At 37.7% G+C, this 25,889-nt stretch overlaps 1 protein-coding gene across 4 annotated transcripts in view; it reads right to left on the bottom strand.

Annotated features, from left to right (window-relative positions):
* Positions 1-253: 253 nt before the first annotated feature.
* The window catches only part of Magi (membrane associated guanylate kinase, WW and PDZ domain containing protein magi), a 180,583-nt gene continuing 154,947 nt past the window's right edge, over positions 254-25,889 (bottom strand). For all 4 annotated transcript variants that reach the window (XM_083117760.1, XM_083117762.1, XM_083117764.1 and 1 more), the window contains 3 exons: positions 18,035-18,199; positions 11,379-11,517; positions 254-2,272 (listed from right to left, as the gene is read on the bottom strand). In XM_083117760.1, coding sequence (XP_082973886.1) covers positions 2,097-2,272; positions 11,379-11,517; positions 18,035-18,199 — 480 coding nt within the window. In that variant the 3' untranslated portion in view covers positions 254-2,096. The remainder of the gene's footprint in view (positions 2,273-11,378; positions 11,518-18,034; positions 18,200-25,889) is intronic.

Here is a 25,889-nt window from a genome sequence, read left to right as displayed (position 1 = left end):
TTTATCATGTTAACTAAGTAGCATAATTTGTTCAGTTTCACACATTATACATATTAGAAAGAGAAGCTGAAACTATTAAAGACAAAATGGAGATTATATATACACACAGTGGAACCCCGATTTTACATTTTCCCATATTATATATTCAATATTCACGGTCCCAATAGAGCAAATTGCTATAAAATTTTCCCCGATTTTACATTTTCCCACATTTTAAGTTTTTTCAGCTTGGTCCCCTGAAAAACGTAAAATCGAGGTTCCACTGTATAGTAAAAAAGTCATAACATAAATGATTCACTAGAAGATATGCCAAAATAAACTTATAACAATACCTCTGTGGTGAACAGCTATTTGGTGTATTTCAGAATGTCATGTGTCATACATTCCTGACAATATCTCTACATAGCAAATTTTCTACATCATTGCAGAGAATTCCTACATAATTCAGGTTAAAATCTTGAATCATCAAATCCCACACAATTCTAGCAATCTGAGTGTTTAATAAAATGTAGAAGATTGTGTCATTGGCATGGCTGTTGAAGTTTGCAAGCAGGTATTTGAAGATGATGTAAGAATATATGAAGCAACTGTAGATGGATTACTAGAAAATATAACAAACTGGAGTGTATCAAAAAGAAGGAAAGTTGTCACAGAAATTTGATGGATTACTGAATGTATGGAGGATCAAAATAAACTTCTTCCACAATGGCCATGGTTACATTTACTGTCGGCTTTGCTCTTGAAATATCCCAGCATTGTTCAACCAGGGGAATAAGAGTCCTTGCTGAAGAGAATAGCTGAATTGCTGAGTACTTCCAAGGATGCAGTAGTCATGAATTACCTGTTCAGGTGCTGCAGGGTTGAAGAACACACAACCAATTAAGTGACACCAGATCCATAGTGTCAGCATGGGGTAAAATCTGTGAAATTGAATTAAGAACAATTGCACAAAACCAGTGCGTAAAGGATGGCCATGACTTAATTCAGGCTTTAATACTGAAAAGGAAAGTAACAAACATTACGCAAATACTCCATGTTCCTCTCATATCTATGACAAATGTCTGCAAAACCCTACTTACTTTTACATATTTCAGGCACCAGGGTTTACCCAATTTGCCTTTGTGGAAGAAAAACCAACTCTCATCTTGTGAGGAATTTGCTGGGTTTGAGAAACTGAACATGCAACATGATTTCCACATTTTTTTACAATTTGACTGAACTGCAGTAAAGCAGCTAAATTAACGTTAAAAAAGGAACAATATAACTGAACTTGCAGAGGAAATACGTTCCCTTATCTGTACCACATGCCTAGACAATTGTGTACAATGAGCAATATAAATGGGTAAACTAAAAAAATAATAATTGAAAAACTTGTTGTTTGCCACTGCATATTTCAGGACACATTTTAGTAAATTTTGTAGGGGTATTAGAAGTAAATTTCTTTGTATCCATCAGTTGTTCTAATTTAATACTTTACCATTTATAACAAATGAAAATAATTATGAATTGTTATTGGCTCAGCTCTATTATTTATTCTTTTTAAAATACTACTACTTGAGAGAAATAAAGATGAACCAAGCTGGTGAAAGCTTATAAAAAATCTTTGGTTTTTGTGCTGGGCAGTGTAAGAAAATAAGAATATTGCACAACTCAGCAAAAAGCATGTAGAACCTTACTAACTTGTACTTTTGCCTTTGAAGAACTTGTCTTTCAATTTAAAAATCACGCAGCTCCTCATTTCACACGCATACTGAACAAAAAATATCTAAATCAAAAATAATGTTCATATGCAACCTAGAGAAAAAATTTACAAAAAAATACAAGTCATATTAAGTATCTTCGAAAAAATTCACAAGCTTGCCTTAAAATGTCCTTAACTGACTACATTGTCCCTAGGTTTTAATACTGAGGAAAATTATCCCCCTCCACCGAATAAACAACCAATACCAGCACAATTTTTTTTTGCATCCTGAGTAAAAGTGTTATTGCTGCATATTTTATCACTGCCTCACATGTATCACTGAATTATCCGCAGTTTAGTCATAAGTAAACTTTTACACATTAGTTGTTGCATGCTGATGGTGAAAATCCTCTTGTCAGCTTGGAGCATACCGCTCCCAGTAACCAGGATCGTGGGGTGAGCTGTGCCTGACTGGACCATTGAGGGCAAGAGTTCCCCCACTCGGCTGCGACAGGGAGCTGCCAGGACGCAGGTTCATTGGGAGACCACTTGGAGAAGACACTGAACCAGTGGGAGAGGTTACAACTTGCTCTGGAAAAAAAGAAGTCAACTTTGTAACATTGATTGATTGATTGATTGATTTAGTTTATTTTACTTCGCGTTTTGTGCCTCTTGGCTAATTTGCGAAGATGGGGATGAGTGATGAAATGATGAAATTGATGAATGGACATTCACAAACAACCAAGCCCGACCGGGATTCGAACCCGGGACCCTTGGCGTCGCAGCGCGATGTGCTAACCGCTCGGCCACAGGGTTGGGCTCAACTTTGTAACAAAATTCATATCTGAGGGCAGAAGCATGGTTACAAAAGTAACTTCTGCATTAGGCAATGGATATCAACTCTAAGTGATTAACGCCTTAAGGCTATGAGGGACAGTTTTGCACCAGGTACATTTATTTCAATGATGTTGAAATGTGAACTGCCATTAAAAAAAAACTATAGAGGCAATAGGGAGCATGAATTTATTCCCCAAGTGATTTTTTAAGTTTATTATTAAGCCAGATCCGATCTGTGAAACAAATTATGAATAAGTATTTACAGGATCCCATATATTCCTTATAGAGTGACTAACTTCAAATTATGACTAATCAAATGGACATTTCGATTCTTCCAACTGGAAATTAAAACTTGAGCCTGTTCTCTTTCCGTTCATATGTTTTACTATGAAGTTTGATATTCTCAAGAGAACAAGTAAAATAATACACCCATGAGCATAACGCTTAGTTTTCTCCCTTTCCTACCACAATCCAGCACACATACCTCTCTCTCCCCAGCCTGGCATGGGGAAAGATTGGTGGTGGGAGGAGCAGTTTAGGGTCCTCGTATCTGAAAACGGCTCCTCCTACCCTAAACTGGGTATGATGTATATCCACATTTTCTACTCCAGTGCGTTGCAGTGGACCCGACTGATTTGTTTTATTTTCTTCGCATTTCTGCCACCTTATGTTAATCGTGATGATATAATGAAATTGATGCGACACTCTCAAAGAATGTCCAGGCCAGGATTCAAACTTGGGACCCCTGGCATCAAAACATGCTGTGATAACCACTCCACCATGGAGTTCGGTGTGTTGCAGTGGACATTGGCAGATTTAATAGGAGAGGCATGGGGCATGTGATCCTCCCTGATGACAATGCTTATGGAAGTGATGGTATCAATATATCCAAAGAGAAAAATATTTGAGCAAGATAAAATAGAACATAGCTTTTGAGTACCACTTCTCCAACTATAACATAGTGGAAAGGTTATGCTGGATGCACAGTGGAAATATTCAATGTCACATTTTTGAAGGTTTGTGAATATTTCACCCAAGGGAGTAAATTTCTGAATTAAACATCTTTGTGTTTTAGTCATTCTTAATGCAAGTGGTGTAGATCTGCAATGTTGTTGCCTTGACATAAGGGAGCCCTTTGTTTGATTCTTGATACTTGTGTTTGTATTCCACTTTAACCCATTAAAGGCCAACAATGCGTTAACAGAACATTTTTTTTTATTTCAGGCAAACTACACTAATTGACAAAAAAATTAAGCACTTAGGAGTGGTGGAAATGAAATGAAACCACCTGTTGACAGGTTATGGGACTGTATTGCAATGATTACAAAATCAGATCAAACAGACAACAGTGTGTGCACTATGTGCGTACTGTTGTTCCCATGTCAGTAGGATGTGGCACTCCCTTGGGTCTTGATACGAGGGTTGCTCCGAAAGTAATGCCTCCAATTTTATTCTCTTTTCACAACTTTTGTGCCTCCCCGATGGTGTAGTGGTAACATCGTTGCCTTGTGATCAAGGGGTCCCAGGTTTGATACCCAGTGGAGGCATATGGCACAGTAGGTCGGATCCCACATTAAACTGTAGATCCAGATCAGACTTAAAACCACAAATGAATCAATCAATTTTACAACTTTTTTTTCATTTAGATAGTTCGGAACCCAGGGCCAATTCCCACCGCCTCCTAGCTATGGTTATAAACTCGACAAGACTAGGCAAAGCAGGAATTGCGAGAGAAGCGAGCAAGAAAATTTTATGAAAATAATTTTTATTTGCATAAAATGTGAATAGGATTTGGATTAATGCAAGTTGTAATTTTTCAAGTCTATGGAGAAAAATTCAAGTAGAATTCACTCATAATTCCCGGAGCCAATAATTCACACATAATTCCCGGAATTCCTGATGAGCAGCCACCCTGTTAACCGTTCGAATCAGCGAATAATGACCAGGGAACTGTGCACAGAGCTGAATATTGGCTTCAATGTATTGGAAACCATGTTAAGGAAACTGGAATATCACAAAGTTTGTACATGGTGGGTACCGTGAATGCTTACACAGAGGGACCTGTCGAGCTGATATGAGGACTGTCCTTGCAAGTCCACCATACAGTCCTGATTTGTTTCCATCAGATTTCCAGCTTTTTGGGCCAATGAAAGTTGCATTGCATTGGCAACATTTCCCCATCAGATGATGCTGGCATCACAGCTGTGAAAGAGTGGACTAAATCAGTTGGTGGTGATTTTTACGAGCGTGGCATGCAGGCTCTTGTTAATTTCTGGCAAAAGTGTGTAGAAATAGGTGGGATTACATAAAAAAATAGTGTCTTGCAGCTGAAACTATGCTTTATTCAATGGTGTATTGAGTGATCTTTTGTATCTCCTGTGGTTTGTCTGGAAAAAAATTGGAGGCATTACTTTCTGAGCAACGTAATACATGCACAGATTGAATATGGAATGGAGTCTTAGAGCCTTTGTATCCTCTCCAGAGGCACGTCGGCCCACAGCTATTGTAACTGGTCCTCGATATCCTGCAAATCGAATTCTGAGCTGATCCCTTACATGTTCTATTGGGGACACATCAGGGGATCTTACTGGCCACGGGAGTACCTCAACATAATGCATGCAGTCCATAGACACATTTACCTTGTGCAGATGAGTGTTCTTGTGTTGAAAGACTGTACCAGGATGCTGTTTCAAGAGGGGTAACATATGAGGATGCAGGATGTCCGTGACACAGTGCTGTGCCATCAGAACCACTACCAGAGGTGAAATCAAACCCAATGGCTCCCCACACAATGATTGCAGGGGTAATGCCAGTGTGTCTCTCCCCAACACTGGCAGGATATGTCCTCTCCCTTTGGCACTACCATACTCGCACATGGCAGTCATCCATGGTAATGCAGAATGGAGATTTATCGCTGCACATGATGCAACACAACTCATCACTATCATCATCAGTCCATGCCTCCCAGTTACAGCAGCCTCCGCATGGGATAGTGAACTTGTAGTCTGACCATTGTCAGTCTACAACCAATAGTGCAGGATGACACAGGGTGTTGCAAAATGCTTGGCACACAATACTCCGATCCTACCTTGGTGTGGCCAGTCTTGGTCGACAGGATCCTTCACTAAGTCTGTAGGTGCACTCATGTATCCATTGGTGCCAACATCTGGGCCACAGTGACATCTGAATGCCCGAGATGCCTCGCAATTGCACGATTCAACCAATCGGCATCATGCAGACTCCCAATACGGCCCCTTTCAAACTCCGTCAAGTGCTGGTAACGCTGCCTGATGCATCTACGAGGCATTCTCTGTGTTGATCACCTCCTCTCACAGTGTTCACTGACTGACTGATGCTCAACACATGCCTTACGAACGCTATCAGGCCTGATAACACTATAATGTGGTGACAACTAATGCACTCTGGTGGCCATTCTAGACATTACAAATCATTGCAACTTTGATCATTTACATACATATCGAAGGTACACACGTGTACGAAATGACGTTCAAATTGAACCTTTCCTTCTGAGTGCTTAACGTTTTTGGTCAATGAGTGTATTTGTTGGAATTCTATCAGCTTGTACACATTTGTAAATTCATGTACTAATTTGCCAAATTTAATTTTTATTTTTACATATATCAAATCTAACGATATAATTATATGTCGTTAAATCTTGTCTTTTTGATTATATCAGAAGCAGTCACTTACTTTTATTATAAAAAATACTTTTCACAGCCTCGAAGTGATTAAAATTTGTGCTATACTACTTCAATTGATAATATTAAAAAAAAAAGTAACTTAAAATACGAGAATAAAACCATTATGGGCATTTCTGCACTTTCAAAAAAACAAAAAATTGCGTTAATGCAACATTGGCCTTTAGGGTTGTATTTATCATACAACCTAAATTTCTGGTCTCTTGGCTATTTTATGTCTGCTAAATGTCGGAATATGAAAGATAAAAATAGATGGCCAGATTGATGATATATTTTATTTGGATATGGTTCCTTGCAAAGTGTTCTACAGCAGAAAAAGTTTTCATTGTTGTTGCCATTTTTGTTCTAGGCCCACTTTTCGCAGTGGAGGACTGATTACGGGGAAAATTTACTGTGATATGCTTGAACAGTCCCTACTGCCCCATAGCACCCCTGCATTGGTCTAATGATGTTCGGGATTTTCTGGATAGACATTACCCTGGGAGATGGATAGGCTATGACAGACCAATCGCCTGGCCCCCACAATTTCCTGATATCATTATTTTGGATTTTTCCCTTTGGGGATAGGTCAAGGATGATGTACACCAAACCTATGTTCCAGAACTTTTTTACACTTGACAGAAGGATCATTGCAACTGTGCAAATAGTTGATGCTGATACGCTGCAGAGTGTATGGGTAGAAGAATATCACCTTGATATACTGAGGGCAACCAGAGGGGCACACGCTGAGGTGCACTGGCATATAAAAAAAAAAGAGCTGTAAAACATTTTGAAAGAAAAAAAATAACACACTGCTCTGTCATGTGGTTTTAGTTATATGTTTGATTGTAGTGGTAACAGTACTTTGAGGACACCCTGTATATTAATATACACACAGTGAATAATACAAATTGTACATTATCCAAAAAATATATTATCAATCCAGCTATATATTTTTATCTTTGATATTCCCACATTTATCAGACATAAAATAGCCAAGAAACCAGAAATTTAGGTTGTTTGAGAAATACAACCCTAATGGCCAACATTCTGTTAACGCAGCAATTTATCCTGCTCATACCAGTGATCCAAAAAATGTTTATGCTAAAATTTGTTCAAATTGGGTCACACACATTGCAGAACTGCTGTGCGTTTGTCAATTGCTACATTATTTAATGGTTGGCCCTTAATGGGTTAAACTGAAGGCCCAGTTCCGAATAGCTCATCTGGGCACAAAGTAGGTTCAAAACAAACTTTGTCAGTTTTTCACAAAATAACTGGTGATACGTAATAGTTTGTTTCATCTTGTAATTGTCTTAATGTAGGGATATACTTATGTATGGATTTTTATGTATTACACAATGAAAAACATAAAATTGAGTTTCCAGAGGGTTAAGTAGAGAAAGGGGGGAGGGGAGGGTGAGTGAGCGAGTGTGGGTTACGGTGGTTCAGTTGCTAGAGCATCTGATTGCCAGGCAGTAAACCTGGGGTGTGCGATTTCAGCTGGGAATTTTTCAAGTAATTTCCCTCAATGGAGCAGTTCTGGTGTCCACCCAGCCTCTAATCAATGGGTACCTATGAGCAACTGGGGAGGAGGGAGGTAAGGGTTACCAGAGCATGGTGCAGATCACATCATCTCCACATACAATTATGTGCCTTCATGGCAATTTATATGTTGTGTCTTATCCTGTGTTGCTACTGGTAGAGGGGCTATGCAGTGCATTATTGGTCCTTGTAAGGGCCTGGCCCCCACTGCAACAGTTTTACCATTCATCGGACACACCTCTGAGAAGTTGAGCAGAATTCTAGCCAGGCACGGGGATAAGACCATTCACAGACCACCACTGAAAACCAAGGCCCTACTCTATTCAGTCAAAGATGACCTGGGACCCCGCATTCCAGGAGTATACCATACACCATGTGAGTGTGGGACACCATATAGGCCAAACAGGATGCACCATTGAAAAGCGATGCAATGAACATCAGTGCAACATCCGATTATTTTAACCAGAAAAGTCAGGACTAGCAGAACACAGCATCACTGAGGGACACAGGATTTTATTTGCAGACACCAAAATCATAGCCAAATGTGCCAGTTACTGGGACTGACGAGTAAAGGAAGCCATAGCCATTTCACGGGAAAGCACCAATCTCAACAGGGATGTGAGACTCCAGTTCAGTCATGCCTGGAACAAAATCCTCCATAAAAACAGGTCACCAGCCAATAAGAACACCAAGATCCAGAGCAAGCCAATAGGAAGACAGCATCCAAGCTCCACCCCATCATAGTCATATATTTAACCCTACATGGTCTCCATGCTTACATTCCCTGATGATGAAAGCAATGTATGAGCTCAAAACGTTGGAAGCTACTGCCGATTTAACCTGTCTGGTAAACCAAGAATACTTGTTCGACATCGAAGTATGCATGTTCAATAGGGTTTAAATCACGAGATTGAACTGGCCTCTGTATGCAGCAGATCCTCACTTTCCAGATAAGCATCTGCTAGGGCTCCTCTATAAGGATGTACATTTTAATCCATAAACAGGAAGTCAGGTAGGTGGGTATCACTGAACCCCAGAAAAGCCAAATATACGAGGGTGATTCAAATGAAAACCATAAAAGTGCAATAAAATTCTGAAAAGTTGTACGATTGAATTGTAAGTTGGCAAGAGTTATCCTTGTGGTAGAAGGAATGACAAACAGGTGGAAACATGATGCTGCAACACTGAAGAAGGAAGCAGCAACAGCGCAAAGATTGCTGCCCCATTGTTGACATGCACCACGTTAGTGCAGCAATCTGTGATGAGTCTTTTGAGTAGTGAAGGTGTTAAACCAGTTGAAATTCATTGCAGGATGAAAGTGCAGTATGATGATTCATGTGTGTGTCTGCAGCAAGTGTATGAGTGGTGTAGAAAGTTAAAAAGTGGTGTAACGTCCTGCGTAGGAACGCCTCGTGACCAGATCAGGCACACCACGTAGTGACGAACAAAAACATCGCTGCAGTGGAAGTGCTTGTGAAGGAAAACAAGCATATTACTGTGAAGGAAATACCCACCATTTTGGATATTAGTGTTGGTTCAGCACACAATATTACCCATGATGTGCTGCAATTCAATAAAGTGTCTGCAAGATAGGTGCCACATCAGTTGACTGCTGAATTGATAGACTCTCGTCCATGTCTGCGAGGAAATTTTGCATTGTTTCCAGGTTGAAGGTGATGGATTTCTGGAAAGAAATTGTTACAGGAGATGAAACCTGGGTGCATTATTGCCAACTTGAAACAAAAAGTTCGAGAAAGGAATGGCACTATAGCTTGTCGCCAAAACCAAAAAAAATTCCACACCGAACTATCAGCGGAAAGGTCGTGCTCATTCTCTTCTGGGATGCAAATGGGGTAATTTTTGAACATTACATGGAAAAGGGAGTAACAGTGACCAGTACTTCTTATGCAGATCTGCTCCAAAATCACCTTCACCCTTCAATTAGGAGTAAGCAACGAGGACTTCTGACTTCAAGTGCATTGTTACTGGATGACAATGCCAGATTGCATACTGCCTATTTAATGGTTGCGACAAACCAGGATATGAAATCTGAATGTCTCACACACCCACCTTATTCACCAACCCTCAACCCCAGTGACTCATGCATTCGGACAACTCAAAGAGATGATGAGATGCAAGCATTTTCGAAGCGATGAAGAGGTGCACGAGTGGCTACAGTCACAACCAAAAGAATTCTTCTCATGAGGTATCAATGCACTTCCGAAGTACTGGAATATGTGCATTGCACATCATGGGGACTACATCGAAAAATGATGTATGTATAATTTTTCTGTATTTCCTCATTTGCCTCATAATAAATAATTAAGTTTTAATTGAATCACCTTCGTATATTCATTCAAATAGACATCTATGATATTGTTTGTCTGTTAGGGATACCTTTTTGAGCACTTGATACTAAAAGATGTTAGACAAGTTGTATCAGCTCAAAGGTGCTATCTACATATGTAGAAGGAGACACTGCATGAATCACTTTGAAGACTGAGCCTGAACTTTACAAAAATCGGTGTTAATTTTTATATATTTTTTATATTTTTCTTTATTTTTGCTTTTGATGTTATTTTCCACAAAATTTGCATTTTTATTTTCTGCATAAAGTAGAATTCTAATTTGTAGGTCACCTTCATCTGGCTATCTAACTTGCATTGAATCACTGAATTGTTGCTGACCTTAATGGTTTATTTTTTCAATTGATGGATTCTAATTAAGACAAAAAAATATAATTTTCCTTTGAGAATGACGACGTTGGTAGGGTATGTTAAATAATTTTAATTATCAGGTATACTATATTTACATGTGTATAACATGCAGCACAATTTAGGTTCAATAATTTATTTTCTTAGTGTCCTTAGTGTTGGAAGACGGAATATCAATGTGTGTATCCAGTGTGCCGCCCACCCTATCTCCCCCAACCATGTTTTGCCTCTGTAAACGTTCACATTTGTATCCATCTTGCTTATTCTGTAGTGGAAGAAGGCAAGATCAAGGTGGGAAACAGGACAGGTTGTACTACTGCTTTCAAAATTGAAAGCTTTACTAAACATGCATGAAAACAGGCAACAGGGTTCTGCCTTGAAAATTCAACTTTGGTGAGAATGGCGGAAGCACGAAGGGAAGTTGAAAGAGCCCATTTGTGACAGTTGCATATGGTGCAAACAATTTCTGAGGAAGTTATTTTCTATTATTTCTCATGTGACAACAGATGTTATGGCTCCCATGTGACTGTAGGTGCGCACTCAAACTCTGTCAAAACTGTGCCACTTTGCTTGGTGATTTAAAATATTCTGATGGAAGATGATCAGAATATTCTATGTATAACCCACACCATTTTTTTTTGGGGGGGGGGATACAATTTTGGGGAAAAGTGCACATTTTATATGTGTAAATATGGTACATTTAAGCTTAAAATGCATGAATGTTGTTTTTCTGCAGTATATCTAATTTTTTAAGCACAAAATGTACAAGAATTTGTAAGCAAGCCACAATTCACAGTTTCACTGCAAGTTGCATTGTAATATAAATTCTGTAAAGAGTTTTGCTGGACACAAAAATAACAAAATGAAAAAAAATAATGAACTAAAATTATCTGAAGAACTTACCAACTGCTGGAGGGACTTTACCACCTCTTCTTACCAACAAACGTACTGTTGGACCTCCGTTTCGGATGATTTCAATTGCATCAGCATGCGTCATACTCTTGGTATTCACTCCATTTATTTCAATGATCTGGTCTCCAACCTATTTATTTATCAAAAAGGAATAAGCTTGTAAACTATCTTGCAGGATAGAAGAAATTCAAAAATCATGCATGCTACTTTATATTTTTTAAAAAAACTAGCCATAGATGCAAAGATCAGGCCACAGAACACATTAAAAGTGGAAAAAAACATTACTACACTTCTATTGTACATAAAGTAAAATATTTGAAGTTGCAAGCTCTAAAAAACTAACACCACTGCACAATGAACCTGTCTACTGCTTGCACTCATTAATCCCACAGGTCTCTGTGATCATGCAGTTGTAATGCTGTCAGCCTGTAATCAAGGGGTCCCCAAGTTCGATCCCTGGAGGACACACATTACACAGTAGTTCAGATTGCACTTTAAACTGTAGGTCCAGTCCTGATTAGCCTATGTGAACATAAAGTGGACTTTGCCATTAATCCCAGAGCTCTGTCTTGGATTTAGTTATTTCATGTGGCTTTTCTACCACATTTAGGTTAATTGCAAATATCAGAATGAACTAAGATCACAAGAAGTAAATGAAAGAAAAAGAACTTGAACATACAACCTGGTAATTAAACCTCGAATCAGAGACAAATTGTGATGGCATAAGTGTATGATTACAATAATCTCATTGCCTTTGTTTGTTTTCAACATAGAGTGAAACCTCCATTTTACATTTTCCACCACCCAACATAGCAAAATGTCATAAAATTATCCTCAATTTTACATTTTCCTGCATTATAAGCTTTTCCACCTTGGTCCCTTAAAAAAAATGTAAAATCGAGGTTACTCTGTGTCCCTTTGTTAGAAACTTTCAAACAGCGAATTAATGTGCAGTGGTATATTATAAAATATGGGTCTAATATCAATTGATACTTCCCAGTTCGAAGCGCAGCATGCCCAAGCTTTTTGCATCTCATGCTACTACAATATCATACCAACACAACCTTGGTTGCACAAGTATAGGAAATCACATTCACAAGGCAAATCCTACATTTCTGAGAAAAGATCTCTTGCAGCATTGAACGTTCAGTTACCACAGGCAAAAGAATCCCATTATTAAAAAATAGCTTATAATAAATTGTAATGTTTTGAATTGTATGGGCATGAAATATGGAATATGAAAAATGATCGACAATTTAAAAATATTAGGGATGGGACCAATTAATCGGTACTCTATCTGTATCGGCCGATATAGGCATATCCGTGTATTGGTTTATTGGTAAAATTACAGATTATTTTACCGATCTGATATATCGATAAATATCTTATAATTTAGTGCAAAATTCTTCCATTTTGTTGTCATTTTTATGGACAATCTCGCTGCCCTACTTTCTAAAAAAAAGTAATTGTCTAAATATTCAACTTCTTTTGCACTGCAGTCACCTCGAAACACACATTTGTTAAGGAAATCAAGGAAAATTTCATGTTCTTCAAGTACCACATCTAATTTTATATCGGATCGGTAGAATATTGGTTATCGGTATCAGTAAATTTTATATCGGTACTTTATCTGCATCAGCCAAAATTTCATATCGGCCCATCCGTAAAAAATATAAATGGATTCTACTGTAAACCGATAATGCTAAAATGATCAGGTAAAATGTGGGAAAGCACATTTACTTAACCAAAAGTTATCATTTCACTTTGATTGTATCACCCCGAGTGTTATAACATGCCTGCATTAGTATTTACTTGCCAGTGGTGTTTTTCTTATTCAAAGAATTCGTTGAAAATCATTCAGCATGTGTGACAAAATACTGGTTCCTTGCCATCCACAGTAATAGGCTTTGCCTTCTTTGGTGCTGGAGAACTGGTGCATTTCCACTACTTTGACTGCTCCCTGGTTTCAAAGGAATAATTGGGAATTTGTGTCTCGTCAATCATTATGAATCTGTGTAGAACGCACTTTGAATTTAACTTGAAACCTTGCAAACAGTTGGCTGAAATACCAATTGAATGCTGTCTTTGGTGCAGTTTGGGCAATCATGGAACTCATCACATGCACAGCTACTTCATACTGGAATGTTCATGTAAAATATTTTGTAATCCTTGGTGATTACATGGAATTTTAAAATCATTTCTGAAGCTCTTATCTCATTTGGATGTTGTGGTGGTCTAGACAGCAGGACAGCAGGACGTCCGACTGCCATGCAAGAGACCCGGGTTTGATTCCCAGGCTGGATGATTTAAGGTCGGAATTTTTTCGGCATTGATCCTGCATAAAGTGGTTCTGGGGCTCACCCAGCCTCAAATCAAAGGGCACCTGGGGGCTACCCAGCAGGGCAAAGGCAGCTGGAGCATGGTGCTGATCACATCACCTCCATAATGGCAGCGCTCAAGAATGTGCAGGGCCCTACCCCCACATCCCCTAAAATGTTTCTTCATGGCATGATGTTATATGCACGGGGAACTTTACCTTATCTCATTTGGATATCCAGTGCAGTGTATATCTTCACAGTTTGTTCAATCAAGTGCAAATCACTGACCCACCCTTGATTGAAACATGCTTACTGTGAGAGAGGAGTGGCCTAGAACTGCATTAAGCTTGTGTGCACATCCAAATTTTCCCTTTAAAAACAGAATTTAATAATGGCACAAATCTTAGTTTCTTCCATGTTTACAAAAAACACAGAGCGTCTGCATTGGGGAGCTGTCACACAAACACTGAAATGGTACTGAGCCTACAATTGTCATACTATGTGTATAATGGAACTTGCCAACAGAAACTTGATAATATTGCAGTGTTGTTTAGGATACTTATATGAGGGCAATTTTTTTTTCAACCTCCGATGGTGCTGCCAGGTGGCCCGTGAAGTGCTAGGAAGCAGGGTGATTGGCATCCCTTCTGCCACTACCACTGCCAAGGCAAACATCTTAGTTGAAGCTGAGCGACTGATGTCTGCTACAATAGACTCTCCCGCCAAATGTGAGGTGTGTTACGGGTTGACTTTATGGAGCCCAGGACCACAATCAGTTTGGTTGCATACTGTGAGACATTGCGCAGACAACGCAGAGCCATCCAGAACAAACAGAGGCACGCTGTCTTCGGGCACTGTCTTGCTTCATGACAATGCCCGACTGCAAGTTGCTGGGTCAATCCAAGACCTTCTTCAACGATGCCACTGGGGAGTGTTTGATCACTACTCCCCAGTCCTGGTGCTGAGTAACTTCCACCTTTTCCTGGCGATGAAGTGATTGGGAGGACTGTGCTTCCACACCAATGAGGAGGAGCTTCAGGACATCGTGCAGACCTGTCAACAGACAGGCGGCACCTTTTTCTTTTTGCAGAGGGTATTGGGAAGCTGGTGCATCATTATGATAAATGTCTGAATCTTCTTGGTGATTACATTGAAAAGTAGGTTATACGTGAACGTAACTTTTGTCAATAAAACCATTTTGCTATTCACTGTGGTTTTGATTTCATGCTCTATTGAAGGTTGAAAAAAAATAGCCCTCATAGATTGCCCTAGAAGTCTGTAAAACTTACAGCAGACTAAATGGACCCTTCCCCTTTTGATGACCTATTTCAATTTTCAGGATATGTTCGACTTACTCACTTGATGTACTATAAATAAAATAAAATATAACTTATTTTTACTTCTGTTCAGTGAGAATGTGTTGAGTAATTGACAACGTTTCAGGGACCACTGTCACCTTCTTCAAGTCTATGTATCGGCTTCACGATTACCCACGAAGCTTCGTCAATGGCAAGGATTAGGTTTACATGGATCGGATAAAATATTGGGATTCCATCACAACTGACCTGTTCTCTTTTTAAAAAACGCTCTGTAAAATTTCCTTCATATTAAAATTAATTTAAACCCCTCTGTTACAACTTATTAAAAAATAATCCCTCCGTCTATTTGCCGCTCACATGTTGACAGTCAATGGCTTCCTTTCAAATGCATGAGGTCGTAAGTGAGTTAGATCTCCCCCACTCCTTTTCCCCTTCCGCATTATGTCATATCTAAAGTGAAATCTGGTACGATTCGAGCTTCACATTCTACGTCTGGGGTAACCTTGAATCAGATTTCTTCATACTCCCGTTTTCCCCATTTTTTCAGCAATCCTACCCAGAGTTCATCAATGTTACCATCTTCTCTATTAAGTTTAATTTCCCTATTCCTACATATAAATGATGCTTCGTAAACATTTCATCTAAATAATTTATCCTCCTCCCTAAGGACTTCCCGCCCTCAATTTTATGTTCTTCTTCCAATACGTGCTCAGATAATCCAGTTCTGGAGTTCCTTTCCCTGATATCCTTATCGTGTTCTTTCCAACGTATACACATACTTCTGCCAGTTTGTCCAACATATTCATTTTTGCATTGGCATTTAATCTTATATATCCCTTTATTCACTTCTTCATTTTCTTTCCTTTTCGCTTCTTTTTTATAACTGGTGAAATATTTCTCTAAGCTCAGGGGTGCTTTCATACCACATTTAATGCCAAATTCTTTCACTGTTCTTTCCATCTTCTCAGACACTCCTCTAAAGTAGGGGATAGCCACGTACCTATATTTAGTTACCTCCTCGTTTTTGTTACTAACATTACTATTTTCCTTACTTTCTTCTTTAGAACATATCCCTCTTGCTTTGTGTAAATTCTTCCTCATTTCCTCATTTTTATACGCATTCTTCCTACCTACGTTACAGATCAAATCTATTTCCCTTTTTAAACTCTCTTTGCTGTTACATAATCTGATAGCACGTATAAAGAAGTTTAGGAAGACATTATATTTAATCCTACTGGCATGGGCAGATTCCTTATTGATGTACATTTTTCCCGCTACGGGCTTATGGAAGACGTGCCTGTTCCTATTTCTGTACCTATTTTGTAAATCTCTAAGTCTAGGAACTTAATTTTATTATCCTTCAAATTTTCCCTAGTAAATTTGATTCTTGCCTCTTGATCTCCTAGATTTTTATATAGACTGTCCAAATTTCCTTCTTTCCCGATAACCAAAATGTCATCTATGTATCTCCCATAAAATGTAACCTTACTCTCTAAATTCCTCAATGCTGCATTCTCAATGAAGTGAACAAAAATGCTTGATATCCCCGATATAGGGTTCCCCATGGCCAGACCCTCTTTTTCCATATTTTTTTTTTCATTACAATAGAAATAATTATACTCCGCAACTATATTACACCATCTGATGTATTCCCAAGCAGTTATCACATCAATTCCATTACCCATAAGCCACCTATTTCAGCTTTTTCCCTTGGCACACTGGGGTACAGATTAAATATGTCAAAGTTTGCGATTTCATCTTCACTGTTAATCTCAATATTTTCGATTTCCCTTTTTACTTCCACTGCATTCAAAACACTAAGTCATGTTTTTCTTTACTTTTTTAATACTCCAAACAAGAATTTTTGCTAAACCGTATCCCAGGTGAGAGTATGTCGGTATGAATGGCCTTAGTGGAACCCCTTTTTTGGTGCATTTTGAGTATTCCAAACGGCATTGGAATAGTCCCCTTTTTGCAATTTTCAATTAGCCTCTTTTTCTCAGTCCTACTTAATGTTCTGCTAGTTTCAATTTCCTTTTTGGTATCCCTTCTTATTTTGTTGATAGGGTCTTTATGTACCTCTTTATAGACAGTGTCTAAAAAGCATTCCTCTAATTTACATTTATACTCTTCTTTATGCAATACGACCATTTTGTTCTCCTTGTCGGATCGTATTATAAATAAGTCATTTTCCCTGAGGGGAAAAAGGAAGAAAATGAAGAAGGGAAGAAAGATTAAATGCCAATGAAAAAAAGAATACGTTGGACAAACTGGCAGAAATATGGGTACACCTTGGAAAGAACACTATAAGGATATCAGGGAAAGGAACTCCAGAACTGGATTATCTGAGCACGTATTGGAACAACATAAAATTGAGGGACGGGAAGTCCTTAGGGAGGAGGATAAATTATTTAGAAGAAATGTTTACGAAGCATCATTTATATGTAGGAATTGAGAAAATAAACTTAATAGAGAAGATGGTAACCTTGATGAACTCTGGATAGAAATGCTGAAAAAATGGGAAAAGTGGGAATATGAAGAAATCAGATTCAAGGTTACCTCAGACGTAGAATGTGAAACTCGAATCGTACCAGATTTCACTTTAGATATGACATAATGCGGAAGGGGAAAAGGAGTGGGGGAGATCTAACTCACTTACGACCTCATGCATTTGAAAGGAAGCCATTGACTGTCAACATGTGAGCGGCAAATGGAGGGAGGGATTCTTTTTTAATAAGTTGTAACAGAGGGGTTTTAATTAATTTTAATATGAGGGAAATTTTACAGAGCGTTTTTTTTAAAAGAGAACAGGTCAGTTGTGATGGAATCCCAATATTTTATCCGATCCATGTAAACCTAATCCTTGCCATTGACGAAGCTTTGTGGGTAATCGTGAAGCTGATACACCGACCTGAAGAAGGGGACAGTGGTCCCTGAAAAGTTGTCAATTACTCAACGCATACACACTGAACGCAAGTAAAAATAAGTTATATTTTATTTGATGACCTACCCTCAAGCGACCATCGGCAGCTGCTGGTCCATATTCTGCAATTTGCAGCACAAACAAAGGCATGTTCTGAAATTCTCTCCCTCCACGAATGCTGAAACCAAAACCTCGCGTTCCCCTTGTGAGCTCTACTGCATGATACTGTTCCTCTTCCATGATGTCCTCCTCCTAATTGAAACAGAAAATAAGGTCTCTATGACACACAATATTCAAGCAAGTAGCGTTAAATTAAAATTTGATTATTAACTATCGACAACAACAGTATTAGTAGGACCACATATTTTATTTTACATTTTGGGTTTCAGTCAAAAACTAAATATGCATGTCTCTTAAGTATTAGTACAGTGAAACCTTGTTTATGATCATCATCATATGATCCTGAAAACAAGTTATTGTAATATGACAGTAGAAAACTTCTTACATCATTTGCCAGCAACATATTTGTTAAAATACTAAAATAACACACAAACAGCACGATGAAAAACACTTAGGAGTTTCTCCGAGCTTTCGACTCCTTCACGGAGTTACCTTTATGGCTGGTCAAGGGAAGATTGAGTGGACACGGTTGTAGTTCCACTGATGTTACTTGGTGTGTCTGGTGGCAGATGTTGTTGCGGTCTTGCGGTGTTGGTTAAGTCCTTGTATGTTTGGATTGTTGGCTGGGGGAGATGGATTTTTAAGTTTTACTGTGTTGTACCATGATGAATAAAGATTTCCACATAAATTGTCATTTAGGTTATTTGTGTTTTTGATCATGTGTACCCCTTCCTTAACATCCCGTTCTATTTTTCCTTTCACCTGTGCAAGGAAGGAAAAACTCAATCCTGTGGAAGTTGGTGGTTAGTTTCTATAATATGTTTGGATAAACCAGAAGAACTTTCTTTCCTGCGAATGTATCCTATGTGGTCATTAACATTGTTACAAAACAAAACTACAAGCCAGTTAAAAGGAACCCTCTCCCTAGAATCATCAAAGAGACAAAATCTTACTTACAAAACTTCCTAATTTTTCCAACCGGCAAAAATACTCATTATGAATGTACCTCAACTGAGTTTCATATACGGGTTACCAAAAATTCACAAAACGGGATGGACACTATGCCCGATAATAGCAGGATACTCCCACCCTAGATACAAACTTGCAAAAGCTCTACTAAATAAACTGCAGGAATTGAAACTCACCTTCAAATACTGTGTGGCCAACAGCAGACGTGTAAAAAACAAATCACAAGCATCCCAAATGCAGACCAACTCCACAGCATAGATGTCAAAGATTTATTCCCTTCCATACCTATACCCAAAGCCCTAGAAGAGGTAGAGAAACTACTTGCCAAAAAAGAATCAAACCACTCATCAGAGGCTTTCCTGGAAGCCCTGAAAATATGCCTCAACAATGAATTCTTCACTTTTGAAAAGAAAATTTTCCACCAAGCAGAAGGTTTGCCATGGGAAACCCACTTTCCCTGTGGGTAGCAAATTTAGTTCTTGAAGCCTACAAAACTGAAATCAGGTCAAAAAAAAACCCTTCCCACACATCATTTCACACCGATATGTAGATGACTTCCTCATTATATATCAAGATGAAGAAAATTTCGAAGATTACATTAACAGCTGGAACCGGGTATGTGACTCCTTTCAAGTTACCACAGAGAAAAAAGAATGGTACATACTACAGAAACATATTATAGAAACCAACCAGCAACTTCCACAGGATTGCATTTCCTTCCTTGCACAGGTGAAAGGAAAAATAGAACGGGATGTTAAGGAAGGGGTACACATGATCAAAAACACAAATAACCTAAATGACAATTTATGTGGAAATCTTTATTCATCATGGTACAACACAGTAAAACTTAAAAATCCATCTCCCCCAGCCAACAATCCAAACATACAAGGACTTAACCAACACTGCAAGACCGCAACGACATCTGATGGTAGACACATTAAGTAACGCCACCGGAACTACAACCACGTCCACTCAGTCTTCCCTCGATCAGCCCTGAAGATGACTCCGTGAAGGAGTCGAAAGCTCAGAAGGACTTTTAAGTGCTTTTCATCGTGCTGCTTGTGTGTTATTTTAGTGTTTTTAACAAATTATTGTAATGTTGGAAACGCAGCTGCAAATGGGAAATTGATATGCAACTGAAGCTATATTCCTGGGCATTACAACTTCATGATAATATTAACTACAGATTTGCAGGAGAATCTAATTTCTTAAAATCAAAAATTTACCAGGTGACATAATATCAGATATTTCTAGAGCAAGTATCTTTCTATGACCGCATATGGGTATTACTCATAGTAAGTTTTAACTACAGGGTATACGACACAACACTTACTGCCTTTGACTGGCTGAGAGAAGGGACAGATTCATTGGTACTTATTGCTTTTAACTGATATAGACATATGTGTACCAGATTATTAGTAAAATTGAAAATAATTATTGAACTACCGATTCGATATTTCCAAAAATATTAGGGATGGGACCGATTAATCGGTACTCCATCGGTATCGGCCGATATAGGCATATCAGTGTATCGGTTTATTGGTAAAATTACAGATTATTTTACCAATCTGATATATCGATAAATATATTATAATTTAGTGCACAATTCTGCCATTTTGTTGTCATTTTTATGGACAATCTCGATGACCTACTTTCTAAAAAAGTAATTGACTAAATATTTAACTTCTTTTGCACGGCAGTCACCTTGAAACACACACACATTTGTTAAGGAGATCAAGGAACATTTCATGTTCTTCAAGTACCATATCTAATTTTATATTGGATCGGTAGAATATCGGTTATCGGTAAATTTTATATCGGTACTTTATCGGTGTCGGCCAAAATTTCATATTGGCCCATCCCTAAAAAATATGCTATAATTTAGGACAAAATTCTAACATTTGCTTACATTATTCTATGATTATAAAGGTACTGTTAGAGACATTAAATAGGGGATAAATAAATAATTCACACACTGCATGGATCATTTGCACCCCTTTTTCGGATCAGTAGAACATGAGCTGATCAGTACACATGGTATCAATTTACTGGCAAAATTGTATATAATTTTAGGGATCCAATGTTTCTACACAGCCTGCACTCAAGTTCTGTCATTTCGTTATTTATATGTATATATTATATGTATGTACCTTGATGAATTTTGAAATGCATGCATATTTTTTTTACCCCAATTCTAAAGTAAAACCTATTGTAAACACCTGGTTACATATGTTAAGGTGGTAAATGAACCACTCGGATTCTTTGTAAGGCATTTGTCATTTTTTTATGTCATTTTCAGAATAGGTTCTCCATATTGATCCCTTCTGCTATCGGCTTTTAAAAAAGGCAAATACTTGTTGAGTCTTCATGCATGAATGTCATCCAATGAAACAAATCTATGCACCTGATCAGAACCAATGTGCCCAATGAACACACCCATTGAAACTTGTTAGAGGAAAGAACCTGGAAAGCTGTGGTACTATACACAATGCATTGTGACAATTCAATTGATCGAAGTTTTAATCGAAGTACCTGCAGTATTATTTCAAATTTTGAGAAAGTGTTAACTGATGAAATTAAATTTACTAAACCAAAAAACAGCACAGAAGTTTTGCTGCTTTACTTGAAGAAAAGTGATTAGTTTAACAAAAAAATCCACTCATATGAAATCAGCACAGCCAACTGCACTACATTTATGAAAATATCTGAATAAAAGAAAATTACACACACATATAACTAATACAGAAAAACATAAAACACATTTAAAAAAATGGTCACCAACAATGTAGTTTTTGCCTTACACATTACATTACCTGTCCCAGTTATTAACTTTTATGTTTCTTATTGCTTCATTGAGGACGTGCAGAACTTTTTCATGTACTTGAATGTATTTCTTTACTGTGCTCATATACCTGATGCTTCATTCTATCATGATGTAGACTGTTCAATACTTTCTGGCTGTGTTATGAAAAATTTTATTTCTCATTTGTTGGATATATAAGTTGATGGTGGCAAAATACCTAAAATTCTTAATGTGAGGGCTAATCAGTACTTAAATTAAGTGTAATGCCCTTCAACTGAACTATGTTGAGTGACATTGTAACTATTTTATATCAGCATCTCAGGAGACTAGTTTCACATTTTGAACAGCTGATGATTGCTGATCCACTTTCAATGTTATGTAATGTTCATATCAAATTAGTTACCAACCTGTTGATGTGCTCTGGATTTAAAAAGTCACTTTTCATGTATTACAGCAAATAATGAGTGTTCCCGACGTACGGGTATTTTGGGATAAGATAACTTCTGTGCACATCAATGTCATCAACAGTAAGTTTGTATGTACAGTGGAACACCAATTATACATTTTCCTGTATCTTGTATCCTGTATCTTGATAGCCCCAACATATCAATATGTTATAAAATGTTGCTCTGTTTTACATTTTCCCTCATTTTCAGTTTTTTTCAGCTTGTTCCCTCAAAAAAACATAAAATCAAGGTTTCATTGTACAAGGGCTATTCAGAAATTAACTTCCGATTGGCTAGTAAAAAGTAATACATAACCACAGTGACATGGTGCATGTGTAGTAGCTAGCAGTAATGTGTAATTGCACTCCACACACAACCACAGTCCATTTGCTTCAACAGTGCCTGAGCAGGAACTGACGAACACTGATGCTTGTGTTACTCATCCCATCAGTTGTTAGGTGCATGGAGTGATTTCATTCCTTTGAGCAGGAGTTGATATATATGTGCTATATGCAGTTCCAGCTACAGTTGCTAACATCTGTTCATGGCAGTTACTACTGCAGAAACAATTGCTGAGGAAGTTATTTTCCATTATTTCTCCCATGACAAATACCACTCATATGCATTCCATGTGATGGGAGGTGCATGCTCAAATTCTGCCAGAATGGTGCCACTTTCTCAGCATCTCAAAACATTCCAATGCAAAGTGAAAAATCATGGAAAATTGCCATTTCACTTTTATACGTGATTTCTTTAAAAAAATATATTATTTTTAAAGAAACCTTACCTGGTAATTTGTACTTGTGCCTATTGATATATATGTGTTACATGCAGTGACAGTGAACACAAGCATGGTTTCATGTTGGCTGTCTGGATTATTCCATGCATAATATGCAGCAGTTTTTGGGGACAAAAATTTTGTAAAAGAAAGAAAGTATTAAACATGCAGAAATACGGTAACTCCAGTTATGCAATTCTCAGAATACCATACATTTTGCATTCAGAAATAACAGACATTTGAGTTCCTATTGAAAAGAGGCCAAAATGGCACAGAACGAAATACAGGATATGCTTGCAAATACGCATCTTCTGCAATTATAATTTCAATATTTTTACAGAAATGTTATCAATAATATTGGTTTTCAGAATTCAAAATTCTCAATTTCAAGATACATACGTATAAATTGTCTTATCTTGTCACAAGCCCCCTCCTCCCCTCCAAATAGGACCATCATCCTAACATTTCAGTTGGTTTGCTTGTATTTGGTTATTTATAGTCATTTGACCAGCCTTGAGTTAATCAAAATGAAGAATGATGATTCAGTGAAATGGGTGAAAGCATAAACACAATGAAAGGATCTAATGTTCTCACACAGACTTGAATGTAAAACATTTTAGGGCAAGAAAATAGGTTCACCATGACCAGCATTTAGCCAAACTAGGAAAACATTTAGAAATATGTCATAATTGCCAAAATGCAACTTACATATTTAGTTACTCTGATTGGAGAAGAAAACAAACCATTATGCACAGATGTTTTGTCTAAAATAATAGTTGATTAGATGTAATAAATGTCAAAAAACATATTTATACATTAGACTCTTTAAATAGGGAATATTCATGATCCTATGCATGAGGGTATTTATTTGTACATTTATATATTAAAAAGCTCCAATTAAATAGTGATAAAACATGTCAAGTTCAAAACGTAATATTAAACAACCAACTCTTCTACCTCATCGTAGACGAGTGCATGGATTGTTCAACTCATAAAACTCCTCACTGAAGGTGTTGACTGCTAGCTGGGGTTTGTGAGTGACTTCGTCAATTTCATCTAATCAGTATCTCAATTGTCCATGATTAGTCAAAACCGAAAATGGATATAATAAGAAAAATACAAATTTAGCTTACTGTTGTACTTCAAGCGAACATCCATAATACTATATTTGCTCACCTAGATAGCAATTATTCATTAACATATACTGTACCTCCACTGCACATATGAATATTGGCTGAAACTGAACATCAGAACTCTTAAAGAACAAATATTTAAATTGATTCTGATACTCAATTTCCTCTCTTTTAAAAGTTTAATACAAGAGGGCATTGCTATATTTTTGTGATGTCAGGTCTATTTTCATGTAATGGTTTCAAATCAATGCTTTATTCTAGTCTCTCATAAACAGTATTTACTCATGTATAATGAAAACTTTATTTCCAAAATGTTTGCCTCCAAAAATTGTGGTGCGTATTATGCACAGAATAATTTAGATAGACAACATAAAACCATGCATGTTCTCACTAAGTCATTGCAAAAAACATGTATATATCAACAGGCGCAAATACAAATACCAGGTACAGTCAACTCTCGATTCAACGACCTTTCACAGTTCCCGGGAAAAGGGTCGTTATTTCGAAGGGGTCGTTATTGGAATTTGCACCAATTTTCAGCTTAAAGGGGGCTCAAACGGACACAAAGATGCCTAGGAGATGGTAACACCATTTATCCTGGTAGTTATACAACCTGTTATGCACAGGATGCGTGTTGTGAGAAGGAAAATAGAGCATGAAAAAGTTTTCACGAAAGAGAATTTAAAATAATGTTACTTTGTTTCAATTGTGCACAGTCGTTGAGTTTTCAGGAAATTCTTACAATTCTAGTTCATGAGAAACCTGTTTGCACCGAGACCAATGGAAAGGAAAACAATCTCTCGCTTATTGCAAGCGAAACTTGAAGAATCTTGACACCAGTCAGACTAGTGCCAGCAAAAGTTGGGAGATAATCGGGCAGAATGAATGTTGGATTTTATACGGGTTTACTGGAGCATTGTCTGTTACAAGATTAACTGGTAAGATTAGATCTCTTGGGAGAAACAACACAACCTCTCTAGGTACCAGACAAAATAAAATAAAGACAGGGCTGTAATTTTCGTTCTGGTTCGGCTGTGTAAAATACATCGTAAAAAAAAAAGTCGCTTTTCTTTGCTTCAACCAACGTCATTCACCCTCCTTCCCCATTCAAGGGAGCAGTCCAAACTCCTTCCTTTCCTTCCTTGACTTGCATTATAATCCAGCGTGAAAAAGGAAACGTGCAACTTGCGATCTGTTTTCACCCAATGCGTATTCTAGGACAAGTCATTAAACAGTGTGGCAGTCGATAATCATTCGGGTTTGGAATTGAATTTCACTTTAAACTGTATATTTAGTCCCGATTAGCCCATCAGCATAAAATGAACTGAAAACAAGCTTTATGAAACTGCACATTTTCACATATCAAAATGGTAGATCGTTATTTACTCTCACCTTAATCGACGATTTAATGTTGGATTTAGGAGTATTCTCGATGTCAAACACCCACCCCTCCAAACCCTTGAATAATGTATTTTTAATCAGTCTCGGCGAACCATTCCTACATTGAACACACTTTTTATTTCCCCTCCACATGAATGGTTCTGAAGAAAAGCAGATGCAAATTAAATTTACAGATTTGCTTATCAGAAGGTGCAGAACATGAAGTTATTTTAACTCTTGTTTTTCTGGAGATCCAATTTCGTTATCCAATCAAAACAGCTTTGCGAGATTCAAAACAATAACTTTTTCCTTC

The sequence above is a fragment of the Lepisma saccharinum genome, chromosome 2 (genome assembly GCF_977018435.1).
Source record: "Lepisma saccharinum chromosome 2, izLepSacc3.1, whole genome shotgun sequence".
Lineage (NCBI taxonomy): Eukaryota > Metazoa > Arthropoda > Insecta > Zygentoma > Lepismatidae > Lepisma > Lepisma saccharinum.
Note: the sequence above shows the minus strand (reverse complement) of the source record. Positions and strands in the feature narration are given on the sequence as shown.